We start from the raw sequence: 18237 nt of genomic DNA on the forward strand, positions 1-18237 counted from the left end.
AAGGACTAGAGTTGTGAGTCGCGCAGCTTGAATTTAAGCTGGATCCCTTGGCATCCTGGCTCTGTGACTCGGTCGGGATCATGCCCCAGACCACTTCTATGCTTCAGTTCTCTCACTTGTGAGAGAAGGACAATATTGATCACTACCTCATTGTGGATATGGGGATTACATTGACTAATGTATTTAAAATGCTTAGTTTTTTTTGCCATAAATGTTGAGTAAATGCTAGCCTTACAAAGTAATTTTGTTACATTAAAAACGAAGTCAGTGGAAAATGGAGATTGAAGGGGATCTTCCTTTTTCAGAAATATTAGCTGTGTTGATAGTAAAATTGTTACATAACTATAACTCAGCAGTTACACTCATGAACTAACCCAGATGAATGAAATGCAGGTTTATACACATCCCCATACCCATATTGTTATAGCAGCTTTATTTGTCATAGGCTCAAATTGGGAACAATCCAGATGTTCTTCAACAGGTGAATGGTTAAACTGTGGACACCCATACTGCAGAATACGTAGTATCGAAAAAGAATGAACTATTGATACACCCAATAACTTACATGAATCTCCAGGGAATTACCTTTCTTGAAAAATGCCAGTCCTGGATGGTTCCGTTTATATAGTAGCCTTGAAAGAGCCAAGTTTTAGAGATGGAGAACAGTTTAATGGTCGCCAGAGGTTTGGGATAGGGTCTGGGAAAGTATTGGGTGTGGCCATAAGTAAATGGCAGCAGAGAGTTGTGTGTGGTGACAGTTGTGCATCTTGATTGTGATGATGGTGGCAAATTTGTACATACAGCGAACTTGCACAGAACCTTACTTGGACACACAAATGAGTGTAAGGCTGCTGAAATCTGAATAAGCTCTTGTGGGTTGTACTCATTTCAATTTCCTGGTTTTAATGTTACATTATAATTATGCAAGAAGTTACCATGGGGCAGAATATTGCGAAGAGTACCTAGGACCTACCTGTCAGTTTTTTCTTTTTGCAACTTTCTGTGTATGTACAGTTATTTCAGAATAAAAAGTTTATAAAGACTTGGTAAAAGTGGGGTCCCAATTTGTTTGCAGCAGTATTATGGTCACTTATATTTTAAAGCTCTGAAGAGGGGCACCTGGGTGGCTGTTGGTTGGTGTCTGCCTTTGGCTTGGGTTGTGATCCCAGGGTCCTGGGATCAAGTCCTGTGTTGGGCTTCCTGCTTGGTGGGGAGGCTGCTTCTCCCTCTCCATCTGCCTCTTCCCTCTCCTTGTGCTCACTTGCTTTCAAAAATAAATAGATCAATCTTAAAGCTTTGAGGAAAAGGGTAAAGAATGTCTTGTTAAGAACAAAGCCATGTTTCATCTAGACAAATAACATGATTGACTCATTAATTGAAAGATGGCAATTACAACCTTAAAATTTTTGGTAACATGCATATGAAATTTGTTTTGACTATTGAGGTAGCCATGTTTAGCAATGGCTAAATGTTGAGGTAAACTTGTCTAACCTTGTAGGATTATCATTGATTATCATATGAACCTGAAGGCAAACTACATGTATCAAAAACGTTCCTGGATATGTTTAGTCATTTCTGTTGGTCAATTACTCTCAATTTATTGAAGATGCTACCATTTGGAAAATAAATATCTATAAAATTCTCTGAAAGAGAATGGCCAGTTAAAAATTGAGAATGGATTATTAGCTTATAGAAGATACTAAGACTTGAAATTAAAATATATTTAAAGATTTGATGTAATTTTGAAATGATTCCTTTTTATAACTATTTTACTGAGATAAAATACACGTATAATAAAAGTTATCCACAAAAAGTGGACCGTCCTATATATTTGTATAATTAGAGTTGTACAATCTTATCTAGAACAATCAAGAACATTTTCTTACCCCTGAAAGAATCTCCTCACCCCCTCTCCCAATCCCTTCATTGTCACCTTGTAATACCCTCATTCCCTTTAGCTCTAGGCAACTGCCAATCCACTATCTCTATAAATCTTCATATTCTGGATTTTTGATAAAATCATGCAATATGGGGTCTTTTCTGACTGGTGCTCTCACTTAATATTTTCAGTGTTCATTCTTGTTGAAATATGTATTACAACTTCATTTTTTCCCCTCCAAATATGGATATTTCACATTGTTTATCAGTTGTCAGTTGGTGGAAATGTGAGTTGTTTCTTTTTGTCTTTTATGGATAATGCTACCTGTGAATATTGGTGGAGATGATTTTATTTATTTATTTATTTATTTAAATGATTGCATGTTTGCCGTATTTAGTAAGGACTGGGGGCATGACTACCAACAACATCTTCCTTAGATAGTTGTTGAAGTCAACCATTTGACTCAGTTCTTGAAAAATTTTACCAAGACATGGGTGGCTGCTTATATTTGCTCTTTTGAAACTAATTGCCTTAGTTGTAAGTAATTATTTTTTTTTAATGTTTAGTTATTTTCCGAAACACTAAAATGTCTTCATATGGGTTGTAAAGTTTAATTTTCATTGAAAATTCATTTAAAAGTTTATTTTACCATTATTTTTTTTCATTTTTTTGATATGTTCAGATTAAATTTCCATGTTCTTGAATAAATGATGGGAAGAATTTTAAAACTTTTTTTATTTTCCTACTCAACCTTTTTTTTCTGGGTCTTTACTCTTGAAGGAAAGTTTCCATTACTAAGCCTAAACTAGCAGGTGGAAAGCTTAAGTTAGGAGTTAAAGGCACTATTTTCCAGATAGCTAGTTAACTTAGGGAGTTCAGGGGTGGTGGGGAAGTAAGTAGATTGTCTTTCCTGGGATTGCTGGTTGTTCTCTCTTTCCTTTAAAAAAATTAAGCAACTCTTCTTTTTGAGTGCTTCCGAATTTTCTGTAAGTAGAGTATATTTTAGAGCTAACTAGTTATCAATTTTCCTATTAAGCTCTAAGTGCCCATTTTACCATTACCTTTTAATTTGTATTTATGGAAATGTACTAGTCTGGCTGATATTAACAAGTGACCAAATTAAAAATAAAACTTGTTTATTGTTGAATAGAAGAGAACCCTATTGTTTGCTTTTAAATTGGAGGAAATGGAAGATAGTAAAATTGAAAAAATTCTCATTGTTCTTTTATGTATAACAAAGTACTATATAACAAAGTACTTTTTCAAGGAGGATTGTTAGATTTTTTTTTGAGTCTGATAATAATAATAATGAAGATAATGTGACTGCCCATGTTACTAGTAGAATTGAACATCTTTCATTCCTCCTACTCATATGGTATAGTAAGACAGTTAAAAAAAAAAAGTGAGTGTCACAAATAACTTAAAATTATTTTCAGGACTTAGGGAGTCTTCCTTCTCAGGAAAGAAAGTCTAATATAAATATCAGACTTAAATATATACTACTCTTCTCAAGTATATGAGAGAAGGGCTTTCAGAGTCAAACAGCATAATCCACTATGGGTAATTGAAGCAGGAAATGTACTTACTGGGTACCTTAACAGAATTTTTGGCAGACCTAGGGAACTCCATGTGGATGATACTAGCCAGAAGTAATGTAGAAGTGCCAGACCACATCCGGGAATGTTCTAAGGGAAACTCCATGCCCAGCATTCTACGCTGGTTAATATGTGGCACACTAAGACACATTGCTGTGTTTCTGCCACAGCAGCAAACCTTGCCTCATGTGGCTCAGACAGTCGCTCCTCATTTTGGCTCAGTCTTCCTTACTAAAAGAGGGTCCGAAGAAGTACGGGTAAGCCAGTCTCTAGTTTCAACCACATGTTGAATTTATCTGTTATTTTCATTTCTTTCCTTTTATTTTTCTTTTCTATGTGTGCCTTTTCTCTTCTCTTTTTAAAGCCATCCTTTGCTAGAGTATCAAACATGAGGTAGATTCTAAAGAGTTTGCCTAAACCCTTGATGTTGGTCATGGAACTGTTTGAGTTGCGGTAGATTTTTGTCAGGAAAGGAATCAGAGTGGGAGTCCTAGAGTTCTTTGGGTGGATGTTTGCTTTTCTGTGCATTTGTTCTCAGGCCTGTGGTGATGGCATGCTATGTTTTCCTATGGTGTCTTCCTCTCAGTCCTTTTGGACCCATGGGGGGAAGTATCGAGAACATGATTTTTACGTCACTTGTTAGTTTGTTGTTGTCGTAGTTTTACGGGTGCTGTGAGAAGACATGAATCCCTGGGTCAGCAACAAAGGACTTCATTACCCATAGCAACAGTAGTGTTTTCTATCAGCCTCAGTTTCCATTTGCAACAGGTTGTGCTTCAGGAGAGAAACCCTGAGGATAGGAAATTCAAGTCTTACATCACGGGCAGTACTTATTCTGATGGTGCAGAATATTTAATTATTTAATTAAGGCTGTTGGTCAGCCAGTCTCCAAGCAGCAGGTTGAGGCTAACCTGCAGTATGGACCCCAGCCAGGCCTTCCAGGTCCCAGATGGAATCAGCCGAACAAATCCCACAGACCATCACGGTCTAACTTAGAACAACAGAATCTTAATTTTTTCTATTGATCTTTCCAGTTTGGCTGAGGTAGTCAGGTACAGAATGATGTATTAGTGATTGCACAGACTTCCCCTGGTTCAGCAAGAAGGAAATCCAGGACAATTCTTTTATCCATAACAACCCTAGTGAGTGAGCTGAAGCCGGGTGTTTTCCAGGGCCGGGGCAGTATCAATGGTAGTTTCAACTAAAATCAGGGACAGATATCTTACCTCCTTTTCTAATTGGGCAACTCCCATCATGGAGATAAATGCCTGCAGGGTACACATATATAGTTAATTTTTTCTGCAGGACCAATGGTAGCCTTAGTTTGGAGAGCCTTCATGGCTGTCTGAGGACTGAGCACTTGTGTTTGCTTAGATGCTTGTACATCTCTTAGAATCAGCTCTGAGGTGAAGGGCAACATTTTTAGAGAGACAAGCAAGTTAACACCTGGCTGCTTCATAGCATATATAGTCTTGAAGGTCTACATGGTACTTCTGGAAGGAAAGTATTATTTGTAGTTATTGGGGTCCTCCAATGACCTTTATCGAACAGGCAGCTATTGGGTAATAGTGCTTTCACTGTGGCCTCCTACTGTCTGATAAACTGTAGGATGCTCAGTTCAGGATAAAATTGAGTCCAATCCTTGCTTTGGAGCATGTGAAGACTTGGTGGAGAGGCCAAGTTGTACTACAGGGGAGAAACTCTTGAGTATAGAAAACCTTAATCTTTTTTAGTGGGTTGTAATTGTACCTGCCTTTTGCTCCAAAGAGATATTATCTTTATTATTCTGGACATGAAGCATGCCTACCTATTTGCTATTCAAATATCCTCGAAAAGAACAGTCAGAAGATGGCCCACCAGTGCCTCTACTTGCAATGCACCCAGAAATGTAAGAGACTCAGGGTGATTTGTCCAGTGGTGGGGAACAGACCACGAAACCTTCTCCTGTCAGCTTCTTGACTTTGCCTTCAGTCTGATCCTCTTGGTGTTTTTTTTTTTTTTTCCTATAGATTCATTGCACCTTGATATAGGCTGAATAGAATGAAATCTTCATTTATTTTCGTTCATGTGATACTACGGAGTATTTTCCCTACCTTAATTACTGACTAAAGGGACAAGGGTGGTAGGTGATATCCTAGGACTCAGGGGACAGGGATGATTGGTATGTCTTTCTAGGATTCTCACAGTAGATACTGCTCTATCCTGGAAGGTATTTTTTAAAGAGACAAAAGGCAGAAATATAATCTAAATCTTTGGTATCTCTAGAACTGTTATTAGAGGAAAGTCAAATTTCAAATACTTTCAGACACCTGGCATACACGTGGTCTTAACAAATATCTCATGGTTACATATTAAAGTGCATAAGGTATTCACATTTAGACAACAGGAAGAAAAAGTGAAAGTGTCCTGTTGAATATGAAGTTGCATTTATAATACTTATGAATCATACAACTTGAAAACGATATTCTTGCTGAAACTTGCTTTGTAGAACAAGGCTGTGTTAATCTGGGTCTTCTGAGAAGCAAGAGATTTAGTATGCATGGCACTGGGGGAAGGCCTTCTAGAGGGCCTGGAGAGGGCTGGGGGAGGTGGGCTCCCTGCAGACCTGATGGCAGGTGGAGGAGAGAAGGAAGGAGGGTTGAGGGAAGTGTCTTGGGCTGATGTGCACTTCCAGAAGAACTTGGCAGGCTTGTTTTGTCCTCAAGCCAAAGCCCCTTTGGCTTCCCATTTTATTATTCTTGCTGTGTGTTCAGACATTGGCTGGGAAAGGCCTGTGGGGACTGTGGCCTCAGCTCACCTGTTGTGATGGATTTCACAGGGTAGCAGCTGGGGCTGGGCTGTTGGTCATTTATACTCTCTGTAGCCAGAGATTGAGAATTGCATTCCTGTGGCTGCCGCAAAGACAGTTTTTCTTAAAAACAAAACCGACACAAAAAACTTCTTCAATTTCTGTATTTCATTGAGTTCAATAACAAATAGATATTTGTAAAATTGATTGGGTCACATTTTTTTATGTCTCAGTAAGTAGGAACAATCACCTTTAATGGAGTATAGTCACTGTACTCTGAAATTTGTTACTGGGTAATGATTGAGAAATATGACATTGAAACAAATTATAGGTTACAGTGACTTTTTAGATATAGTCAAGTTTATGCTTCTCTTTCTTTTTGTTTCCTGTACCCCTTCAATGCTCAAAATATCCCCAGTTTTAATTTTGCTTGAGACCAAACAGAGGTCTTACTATAATGAATAGTCATATCTTAATTTATTATTTCTTTTTGTTTCAAATATCTCCACTTCCCCCCACCCTGCCAAATTACTAACCAAAGTTATTTTCAGTTTCAAGTAACTTATCCTCACATGTAATGAAGAACCAAATAAAGAACAAAGATGTTAGCAAGATTTTATATTTAGGACCAGTGTTGGGGCATCCTAGAAGGATGCAGAGATCAGTTTGTTTTAATCCCTCTCTGTTTTGACTACTTTTACTGAGGTTTACATCAGTAGGATTAATATATCAATATAAATCCAAATGCTAAATGCATTGAAATGGACTGGTAAATAATATGCCATTAAACTAAGACGTTAGAGAAACACAGTGGAATAATAGTCTAATGTGAACTCACGCTGTCCTAGGGAGCACACATCTAAGCATAAATTCGTGGTGGAAATTTTTGTCTAGAACATACAGCCAATTTTCTGAGCTGACATAATAAATTTCTTCACTTACGCTACAGTAGATCACCAGAAAGATAAACTTACCTCATGCTTCAAAGGTAACTGCATAGAGTTTCATAATTAAGCAGTCAATTAGTTAATTGTTCAGCGACTGCTGTGCATTGAGTTATACAAGAGCTATACAGGAAGTATGTCCTGCCTGGGCCACCTGTGCAGATCAGTCGCTTAAGTGTCTGCCTTTGGCTTATGTCATGATCCAGGGCCTTGGGATCTAACCTCACACATCCCAGTCGCTGCTCAGCGGGGAGCCTCTTTCTCTCTCTCCCTCTACCCCTCCCCCTACTTGTGTTTTCTCTCTCTCTCTCTCTCTCTCTCTCTCTCTCAAATAAATAAATAAATAAATAAATAAAATTTTTAAGAAAAGTATACGCCTGCCCTTAAGAAGCTTATACTTGGGAATCTAAGGCTAGCTAATGTTTCGTAAGTAAAATGCAGTAGGAGGAGTTCTAGCAAAATGCATGGGAGGACACAGAAGAAATGAATGTTGTCGCAGTGGGGAGTGTCTGAATAAATATTTAAAAATCTGTTTGTTTTTTCAATATTCCCATTCATATAAATTATAGCTTTTTGAATTCTGCGCTTTATTTTCTGTGTTTGTATGGAAATTATGCAGTTACCTAACGCTCTGATTTGTTCTCTTACTGTGTCGATCATTTGCAGAATACTCAATTGGAAATCTAAATAAAATTAAAAAGAACTTTACATCTGCTGATCTACTTTACTGTTTCTGTGTTTGTCTGCTTAATGTAGGCTGGTTAGTTTTTATTCTGAATTAACGCGTGTGCTTTTTAAATTCTTTGGAGTTTCTTTGCACTAGCGGCAAACTGTTTCTCTGTAAGCCTCATTTACTCATTTTAACTTGATAAATATGGAATTTGATTGTACAAAGAGAAACAGATGATTTCTGCTGTGGGGTAGGGAAGATGAATAGCAGACTATGTTGTATCTTCCAGGCCCAGATAATAATTATTCGCGGATTCTGATAGAATTTTTATGTATGTACTTGACTGGTACTTGTTTACAGTGTGAATTTAGGTTATAAAGCTGATACATTTTCAGCGTCGTATAGTCATCATTTTATTTGTAAAAACACCTACTTGTGTTCAGGATGAACATGTTGACCAAAGTGTGAGCTTTCTAAAGAATAGTCTTGCGTTGGCTGTCAGATACCTTCTCTGTTCCTTCAGCACAGTCGCTGAGAAAGCATTTGCTCTGGTGGCCTTCGAACAAACTGGATGAGCTCTATGTTTGAGCCTCCAGGCATCACACCTGTTACGGTACCTTGCATTTTGTGCTTCACTTTCATCTGAAAGGGTCAAAGGTTTTTGCGTCAAAGTTTAAAAATGCATAAAGTATTTATTTTTTCTCATCTTTGCATTGAGCCTGGTGTCAGGGGTAAGTAAAATTGTGTACTGGAGGAAATTTAGGTGATGGGTATTCACAGATGAAGAAACCTGACTGTTTTCAAGGGCAGAAAGCTACTTTGCTGATGAAGTGTCGGAGATAGTGGCATGTTCCTTTCTTTGTCTTGCTCATTAACCTCTTTCTAGGTCTAATGATTTTTCTTTGATCATTTGCCTTGTTCCTGAGATTGCCTTTGACCAGATCTATTCCTCATATTGACTATCTTTGAGATTTCTGTTTACGGTTTATTTACTTTGCCCCCTGTTGTGTGTCTGTGCCTTCTAGTTTACTGCATTGCTGACATTTGTTCCACTATTTGTAATTACACTCTGGCTGCTCATTTTCCTTGGCTTGGTCTGTGGGCTTGGCGGGTCCTAGTCCTTGCAGTGCACCTTCTGTTTGCTGCTGCTCTTGAGGGAAACTTCAACTCTCCTAAGCCCTAGATGGACACTGGTGCGCGTGAGCACATGTGTGCACCACGCTCGCACGCAAGCACGCACACACCCTTCCAGCTACAAATTATGCTAAAGACGCTTTTTCTCATGTGAGGTTCCTTCTTGGTAACTGAGACAAGAATAACAAAATGAGCTTGCAGTATCTGCTTTCCAAATCATTAGAACTGAGTCCATGATTTAACACCTAAAGAGCAGTGTCATATATGCTGAGACTAAAGGTTAACAAGCAGCATTCCAAAAGTATAAAGATGAGTTTGGAGGAAGGAGACTATTTTAGTGCCGATCATCTTGGTTGCATATGGTACATATGAGAAGGCAGGTGTTTTCCTACTTGGGGCAACAACTCTGTCTCTTTATAAGAAACTGTTCTTGTCAAGTCACCAATTGGCCTAATGCAGTGGTAATTTATTAGTTATCTTAGCTGACCTATTAGAGCCTCTGACTCAGTTAATCATTCTCTCTGTTGAGACCGTTTCCTCCCATAAGTCCTGGGCAACCAAGTTTCCTTTTTCTTCTACCTCACTGATGCCTTTTAACTTTATTTCCCCAGCCTTTAAAACAAAGCGTGCAACTGAAGTGTCCCATCAGCTCCTGTACCTCTTTTCTCTCTGCTACTACTGGGTGCTTCCACCTAAGACCGTGAGTTCCACATAAGACCGTGCAGTTGTTGTGGTCATGTTTTTCTTGAACTTGGGTCCCCTATAGCCAGTTTCCTTCTCCACTTTTTTCAGGGCTGCTCACTAAAGGTATTTTTAACTTAGTATCTCTAAAACACAGCTCCCCTGATCTGTCTTCCCAAGCTTCTTTCTCCCATCTCAATGAATGCTTTATTTTCCACTCTGATCAATGATCCTTCCAATTGCCCAGGCCAAAAACCTTGGAGTCAGTCTTAACTCTTCATCTCTGAGAGTGATTTCTGTCTTTTTCCATAGCTGTATCCCTAGCACTTAGAAGTGCTTAGGGGGCACCAATAAAATAGGCTTGGAGGGAATGAAATGGTTGAGCAGGTACCCAGGGAACTCTGTATTTTGATGTTCAAACATAGACACTTTAAATTAGGATGTTTCCAGGAGGGCAGAAGCTCTTAGTTTTCTCACCCTCATCTATTCCACAGGGAAGTACATTTTGTGATGCTGTTGAAACAATATTTTAAATGCAAATTAATAAAGATTATAAAGGCTACATTTTTGAAACCTCAAGCAGCATGGGAATTGTTTGTGATGAATATCACAGTGCCATTATTTCCTTGAGCTTCTGTTAATATCTCCAGCAGACACAGTCTAGGTACCCACTAACAAGTTTTTTTTTTTTTTTTAAATGAATGAATGAGTCCTAATGTACATCTATTTTTTATTTTTTTAGAAGAAATTGTTGGTTGGGTCAGAGGGAGAGGGAAGAGAGAATCTTAAGCAGGCTCCATGCTCAGCAAGGAGCTGGATGTGGGGTTCTATCTCATGATCATGAGATCGTGACCTGAGCCAAAATCAAAGAGTCAGACGTTTAACCAACTGAACCACACAGGACCCCTCCTAATATACATTTCAATCTCAGAATTTTAAAAGCAGAATTTATCCTATTCTCTAAAACCTCTTTCTCTCCTTACATTTTATAGCTCTGTTAGTGGTATTACCTCCTATTTAGTTGAAGAACAGAGGTGAGGAGGCTCTTCTGAATGCTTCTGAGTCAACCCCATGTCCACCCAGCCATCAAATTCTATCAGTTTCTCTCACATTTTTAATGTTCAAGCTCTTGTCATTGTTCACTCAAGTTGCTTCTACAACAGCTTCTTAACTTACACTGCTCCCTCCACTATTCCCTCTCCTTTACATAGAATGCCTTGTGGTTTCCCCTGTTTCCAGCTGCGCCTGAATTTTCTGACTTGGCGCATGCAGCTGTGACTCACCTGGCCTGTCTTCTTGTCCTGCCTCACTTCTTGTGACTCCTTGCACTGCTCTCTCCCTTCTCATCCTCACAAACTGCTCAGGAAATCAGAATTCCTTGTAGTTCAATGGAAGGTCCCATGTCCTCTAACAGGTTCATTCTTTAGCTGTTTTGAACATCTCACCTCAGTTCTTCTTTATCCCTAAGGGCCTATGCTTTTACCCAGCTGTCCGTGTCTTCAGTTTCTTCACATTCCTGCTGTATATGGAACATCTCTCTTCTACATGGTATATTTCTACCATTGTATCTATCTTCATGAGGGTAGGCAGATATATCTCATTTACCCATAGTTCCTGCTGTGTGTAGTAACTGATTTCAATGACATAGATGCTATATTGGCACCTGCTTCTGCTAGTATGCTGTTTATATGAAATTCTAAGATCAAATGAGTCTATGTATCTCAGTATACATGCTAAAAACCTAGAAGGAACTCTTTGATCTTTATCTTGATGATAGAATTACTTTTCTGTAAGGAAACACTACATTTTGCTGTATGCTTGCATATGTTCATAGACATATATTGACATGGCATTGATTAAAGAGTGGTTATAGGTCATAATAATGGCAGATTACCATTAGAATTGGAAGGGATTTTAGATAATTAACTTCATTATTTCAGCTTAAATCAATTTTCTGTTTTTCCTTTTATAGGAAATTGCCATTTAGGGTGTTTCCTAGAAATACTTTGGTTTTTCCTTTTCCCTTCTTTCTTTTCAATTTCAGGCTGCTATTGTTCTGCATATATTTCTTTTACATTTAAGTCCTATTTCCTGCTAATTTTTTATGATACTTATTTTTGCTGCTTTGAGTTGTCTATAATTCACGTCTTTTCCAGAAACCTAGTGAATAATACTAATTTAATTGCTCTGAATGTAGAGAAACATTATTTAAATATCCTTTGAGATCTTTTAAAACTATATACTACTACTGAAAAACTATTTTTGTGGTTACCAGGTAATGATTGGCATGGAGGTAGAAAGAAAGTGTCTTAAACTTTGTGATGTGAGCCAGTTATAGCTGAACGAATGTGTAGTGGAAAGGTCACCTTCATTTTAAGTTTATTCTTTTTTTATTTTAAATGTCTCCCTTTCCCCTATTTATCTTCTGGCACATTTCCTTCCTCCAGTTTAAATAGTCTTAAGTTTTGACAGTAGAGGCGTGCTGGTCAGATTTTAGTATTTAGACATCAAATACAATAATTACGATATATTTCAACCAGCAGGACCTAAGACCCCTGTCGGTGTCTTAATCCAAAAAAAGCATTTTAAATTCATATAAACCTTGCCTTAAGGGATGGAGAAAGGACAATTTAGGGAACAGCATGAGGTTAAACATATTGATCAGTAAGCCAGTCATTCTTGTTAGACTCGGGTAGAATGCAGACTTAGAAAATAACATCATCATCATTAACAAAGAATACTTTGCTTTTCTTAGAGATGATCACTTCTGCCTCCGATCTCTTTTCCTTTGATTATATGGATTTCAGACAATGAAAGATAAATTTCAGCCAGGCGTTTAAAAAAAAAAAATCCACTTTGAAATTTGGAGTGTTAAATAACTGGAAAATACAGTGATTTTTGCACTTTCATCATTGAAGGTGTATACCAAAGAATTTAATTAGTTATGTAATTTCTTTATACCTTCGGAATAAACCATGACATATATTATTTTTGAATTTTTGCCAAAGTGTTTGAACCATTGCCTGGTTAATTCTAATTAATTGTGCCATGATCGTGAGATAGGGTTTTGTTATAACTACCCCATTAACCAGATTCAGGACAATTACTGACCTTCAGGTGTTGGAAATTTTGGGTTTTTCTTGATGAATGGCAAGTTACCATTGTATTTTAGGTAAGTATTTTATATCCAGTAGAGATCTATAATTTTTCAACTAGGGTGTTCAGCTTTTTGTTGTATGTGCATGGAATGATATTTTTGGACAAGAACTTAACTTTCGGGTAGACTGAATTTTTTATGGAATGGTACCAGTGCCTAATGTTTCTCTCTCTTAATCCACAAGAACTCCCAAACAAATGGAAAATTAAACAAACAAACAAACAAAAACTTCACTGAAACGATATTTCTTCCTTAATTTGTAATTGACTAAAATAATTTACATATGGATTATTGTTTTAATAAGTTCTCCCCCAAAGGAAGATACTTCATTCTTGGAACAAAACCTTGATATTTCAGTTCTATGACTCTTTTCTTTAATGTTGGAATCTGAGCCTTCGTCTCACTGTGCAATCTATTGTAGATAGCGTGTATGCAGCTCATCAATGCCCTTGTTACTTCTCCTGATGATTTGGACTTCAGGCTTCACATCAGAAATGAATTTATGCGTTGTGGATTGAAAGACATCTTGCCAGTAAGTGCCCTGCAGTCTCCTTATTAATATTTAAATTAGAGGAGTACTTGAATAGGGGGAAATTTAGATAAATTACCTTCAAGAATAATTTATCTGTGGGGGAAAAAAGGCTCGAGTATAAAAATTTGTGAAATATAGATAAGATGTGAGTATTATTTAACACTTTAAGTGTTTGAATGCTATAAATCCAGCCAAATGGTTGGCTTGTTGTTTGTGTTTTTCATTAACTTTTTTTGCATTATTAAAAAGAAAACCGTTGATTGCCATTTCTATTTAATATCTCTAGAATTTAAAACGTATGAGGAATGATGGCCTGGATATCCAACTTAAAGTGTTTGATGAGCATAAGGAAGAAGATTTGCTTGAGTTCTCTCATCGCCTCGATGATATTAGAGCTGAACTTGAATATCCTTTTGTTCTGAAATTAGTGAAATATGAAAAATTCTTGCTAACCCCCAAATAACCAGTCTTCACTCCCTGAAATATTAAACTTCTGAAGCCGTTTCGATATAAACAGTATAAAGTCAAACCTTTATGAATCAGACTGATTTTTATATAAACTTTTCTAATTAGTTTAATTTGTGTATTTCTGAGTACATGCATATGTAAATCAATGTTACAACCTACAGATGGATTTTGTTAGGCCTTGTGTGTGTGTGTGTGTGTGTGTGTGTGTGTGTATACACACCCTACCTATTTTTTCTTTTCATGTTTGGCAGCTCCTCTCCTTTAGTGCTTTCCAGCATTAGGAGAAGGGTGTCGTTAGCTTGCTTGTTGGCTCCTGCCCTACTCCTTGGGGGAACACTCACATGGCCTCTGTTAACTCTGTGTGCTTTTCCAGAAATCCACCAGGTTCCTGTCCTCTGCTGGGGCTACTCCATGGTGGATAATGCCTGGCACCAGCTCTACTGGTAAAAAAAACTTAATATGGTATTTATAACCAGTTGCCTCTTACTCTTGTCTCCAGCAACGTCTTGGCTTGAGAGAGGCAAATGGTTGGAGTTTGATGGTGGAGGAGAAGCCAGGGAGTGTCAGGTCAAGTTGTCATTTGCAAACTTGTTTTCCTCTACTTTGAAATCTAGAGATCTGTGTTTTATTTGATGTTAAGTATACATGATGCCCACTTTAGACTAAGGCACATAATAGTCTTCAGAAGCTTTACAGAGTAGATTCTGTGCTATGTTATTAGAGTTGTTTGGTGTAAAGGATGAATAAATTCGTGTATTCCTTAATCAGTTTACTGAAGCATATGATATTTACAACATGGTGTGGAACTCAGTTAAGGAAACTAGAGCGGAAGGATATTTCATTTCTATTCTTCAGCATCTTTTGCTGATTCGAAATGATTATTTTATAAGGTAAGAGGAATTATTTTGTAAAGTAAGAAGAATCTATGTTCTAATGTTTTCTTTCACTAACGAAATTCTATTGATTGTGAAAATCTCCTGATGTTTGGTTTGGGCAAGCAAATAATTTTCAGATACTTATTTATGCCGTAATACTGACTCATGGGTGTATATTTAGACAGGTGACGGTAAAATGATATTACTGTTATGTTTTAAGCTCCAGCAGATTCTTGGTAACAAGTTTTCATCTGAATAAAAATGCGCACTAGCAACAAATTACTAATTTATCATGTGATGGATACTATTTTCTATTTAGTGTTTAGGTAGTAGGAGTGATGTTGATAAGTTTCTTTATATAAGTTACATGAAGGGTACTAAACATTGCTTTTATTAGTGTTTAAGTAACTAGCAAGTGTCTTGATAATACAGTTGCATCTAATGTTGCTAATGTCTCAGAGAAGCTAGACAAATGACATTTCAAGTTTGATTATATCCTAGCCATCTTGAGCTTAACAGATTGTTTATCTCATCTGTATGTTGTCTATCTGTAGCTGTGTGAAGATATTAGCACCTAAGTTGCTTGGTTGTTACGAAGATGGAATATAGTAGCCTGGGTAAATCTCCTAGCCAAATATCTGCCACATGTTGTATCCTGAATAAATGCTCTCTATATCCTCTTGCCACCTTGTTACTAGTAGTTTTATGAGGGAAGCCAAGATCCTTGAATTTAATTTTTTTTTTTTTTGTCGCCTTTAATTTAGCTTTCCTGAAATTTCATTCTCAAGTCCTTTGGGCAATAAGTATTTTCTTACTCTAATTTCATGTAGAAGAATTTGCTAGACATGTCTCATTGACGCCGTGTCCTCTGGGTGATGTCAGAGGGTATAATTCTGGCTTTTTATATAACTGAAAAGTGAATAGAGTAAGAGTCAAAAAAAAAAAAGGTAAAACTTTAGGTTCTTTGGGATGAGTATAGATCATTAATCTTATCTTATTTTGTAAATACTAATGTAAAATATTAATATATGGATCAAAATATTAATGAAAATACTAATAATTTGATTAAAAATATCGATACATGGATTAAACAATATTTTTAAATATCAGAGGTACCTTGCTCGTAATTATACTACTATTTTTTCCTAATATTCTTAAAAATAAAATTGAAACTTCCATTTACTCTAAAGTACCCCATCCTTTTCTTGATTCCCGTATGATTGGTTTGGTCAACCTCCAATTGTTCACTGCTGTTTGAGTTTTCAAGAATTCAAGACTATTATTTGCTTTCAAAGTTTTCCATGTCTTAGTGCTGCTAGGGGGGTTATATCTTATTTTTGATCCTTTCATTTTAACCTAATCCCTTAATCTGTGCTTCAAGAGCATAGGCGGTTGTGTCTACCTTTAAAACAGATTGAAAAGTGCAACTCTCCTAGGACCTGCTCAGGCAATTCTATCACTTCAGTAGAATTAAGAGTCTCAGAAAAGTATTAAACCATAGTATCCCCAGAGTAACATTAATGAGGTATAGAATGTTAGTTATTTTGGTCATTTTTCAAGTATCATATTTTTTTTTTTAAAGATTTTATTTATTTATTTGACAGAGAACGCAAGTAGGCAGAGAGGCAGGCAGAGAGAGAGGAGGAAGCAGGCTCCCTGCTGAGCAGAGAGCCCGATGCGGGACTCGATCCCAGGACCCTGAGATCATGACCTGAGCCGAAGGCAGCGGCTTAACCCACTGAGCCACCCAGGCGCCCTCAAGTATCATATTTTTAATTTGATACTTAACCATGCTTCATTCTTCCTTGACTCTTTAAGCCCCAGGACCTTGGTCTTTGTTCCAGATACGGTCCCTGTGAAGGCATCGTCCTTCCTATGCCTGCTCTAATCAACACAGTTCCATCCATTTTTTTTTTTGCCCATATTCTCAAATTCTCATAGGTATTTGTTATTGTTATTTATTCTAATAGAGAATATATTTTTTATTTATAAGGTTGAGTCAGATTAGGGTCACTTAAGTTTTCATATATTCATTTAAAAATTATTTAACTTTTTATTTACAGTGAAATTTTCATTTAGTGGTGTGCAGGTCTATGGATCTTGCTCTTTCGGTTTTAGCTTCATTTTTTTGGTTTTCCCACTCTTGGAAGGACCTGGCTTATACCATTTAGAAATCCTTGATTATTGGAACATTTTTTTGTTTACTGAACATTCTAAACACATATTGATATTTTTTAAAAGTTTTTATAAATGACATTATTTTAGAATGCAAGTTATTCCCATTTAAAAGAATTAGTGGATTGGGAAATTAGAAATTTTGCTCTCCTTCTCATTTGGAACATTTGTTCCTCTTGGAACAAGAGGACATTTTACTGAAATGGGACTCAATTGGAGACTGTACATGAAAGGTAGCTCCTGACCCCAAGAAAAATGAAATGCCGAAAGATAATTGGAGGGTGGAGTAGAAGATCAAATCTACTTTTGTAACAAATACTCAATGGCTTACATGTGCAAAATATTCTGCTAGTGGAATGTGCATGGGAGATAATTTGATATTTGGTAAAAATACTAAAGAGAAAGTGAAGATGATTTTTAAATTCCTACAACAAAAATGATGTATCAGTGAAGTAATGGCAATTTATGTTCATCTCTTAATTAGGTTATTCACATATTCCTCTGACATAGTCACTAACTCACCTATATTGCTCATGGAGATTATTTTCTAGATTTATTTGTCTGGAATCCAGAAGTACATTATTTTATTTTGTTTTGTTAGTGTTGCCTTTAAAGAGGTTTTCCATGAAATTTCAGCTACTTTGTAAATGAGTTTATCATTGGGAGCTGTAGAGTGAGAAAACATACTGAAATTATGATTTAAAAAAAAAAAAAAGGCCACAAAATTGCCTATGTTAATTTAAAACCCATTCATATTAAAACAACACTAGGATAGGAATGCCTGGGTGGCTGAGTCAATTGAGCATCTGACTTTAGCTCTGGACATGATCTCAGTCAGGGTCCTGGGATTGAGCCCCCTCTGAGTCAGGCTTCTCCTTCTGTCCAGCAGGGAGTCTGCTTCTCCTTCTAACTCTGCACCTTCTCCTCTTTCTCTAGGACCTCTCTCTCTCTCTCCTTCTCTCAAATCAATAAATAGAATCTTAAAAAAGCCAACACTAGGATAGCATTGAATAAGAGGAAAAAGGAATGAAATGTTTTCATCTCATCTCAGTTTTCAAATGTGATATAAACGTGTGCAGTTTTTGCACTTTAACTGTAAATGTGGTTGGTTATTATGGCAACACATTAGGGAATGGGAGATTACTTTTTTAAGGAAAGTTTAGAATATTGAGGAAAGGATTAGTAATATTATCTTGCTTTGATATGTACCCACGAAGAGTGTCTTAAAACATTTTTAGTTTATGATAGTCCATGACCATTTGTCATCTTTGCTAATGCTGTGAATTTTATTCGGCATAATGGGTCATTTATTAGATGTGAAATAAGTAGGTGAAGAGCA

At 36.9% G+C, this 18237-nt stretch overlaps 1 protein-coding gene across 5 annotated transcripts in view; it reads left to right on the forward strand.

The window, feature by feature from the left end:
* Positions 1-18237, forward strand: part of DIAPH3 (diaphanous related formin 3) — a 499882-nt gene that overhangs the window by 159682 nt on the left and 321963 nt on the right. For all 5 annotated transcript variants that reach the window (XM_032314557.1, XM_032314558.1, XM_032314559.1 and 2 more), the window contains 3 exons: positions 13274-13380; positions 13667-13785; positions 14622-14738. In XM_032314557.1, coding sequence (XP_032170448.1) covers positions 13274-13380; positions 13667-13785; positions 14622-14738 — 343 coding nt within the window. The remainder of the gene's footprint in view (positions 1-13273; positions 13381-13666; positions 13786-14621; positions 14739-18237) is intronic.

This window comes from Mustela erminea, chromosome 15 (genome assembly GCF_009829155.1).
Source record: "Mustela erminea isolate mMusErm1 chromosome 15, mMusErm1.Pri, whole genome shotgun sequence".
NCBI classification, from domain to species: Eukaryota; Metazoa; Chordata; class Mammalia; order Carnivora; family Mustelidae; genus Mustela; species Mustela erminea.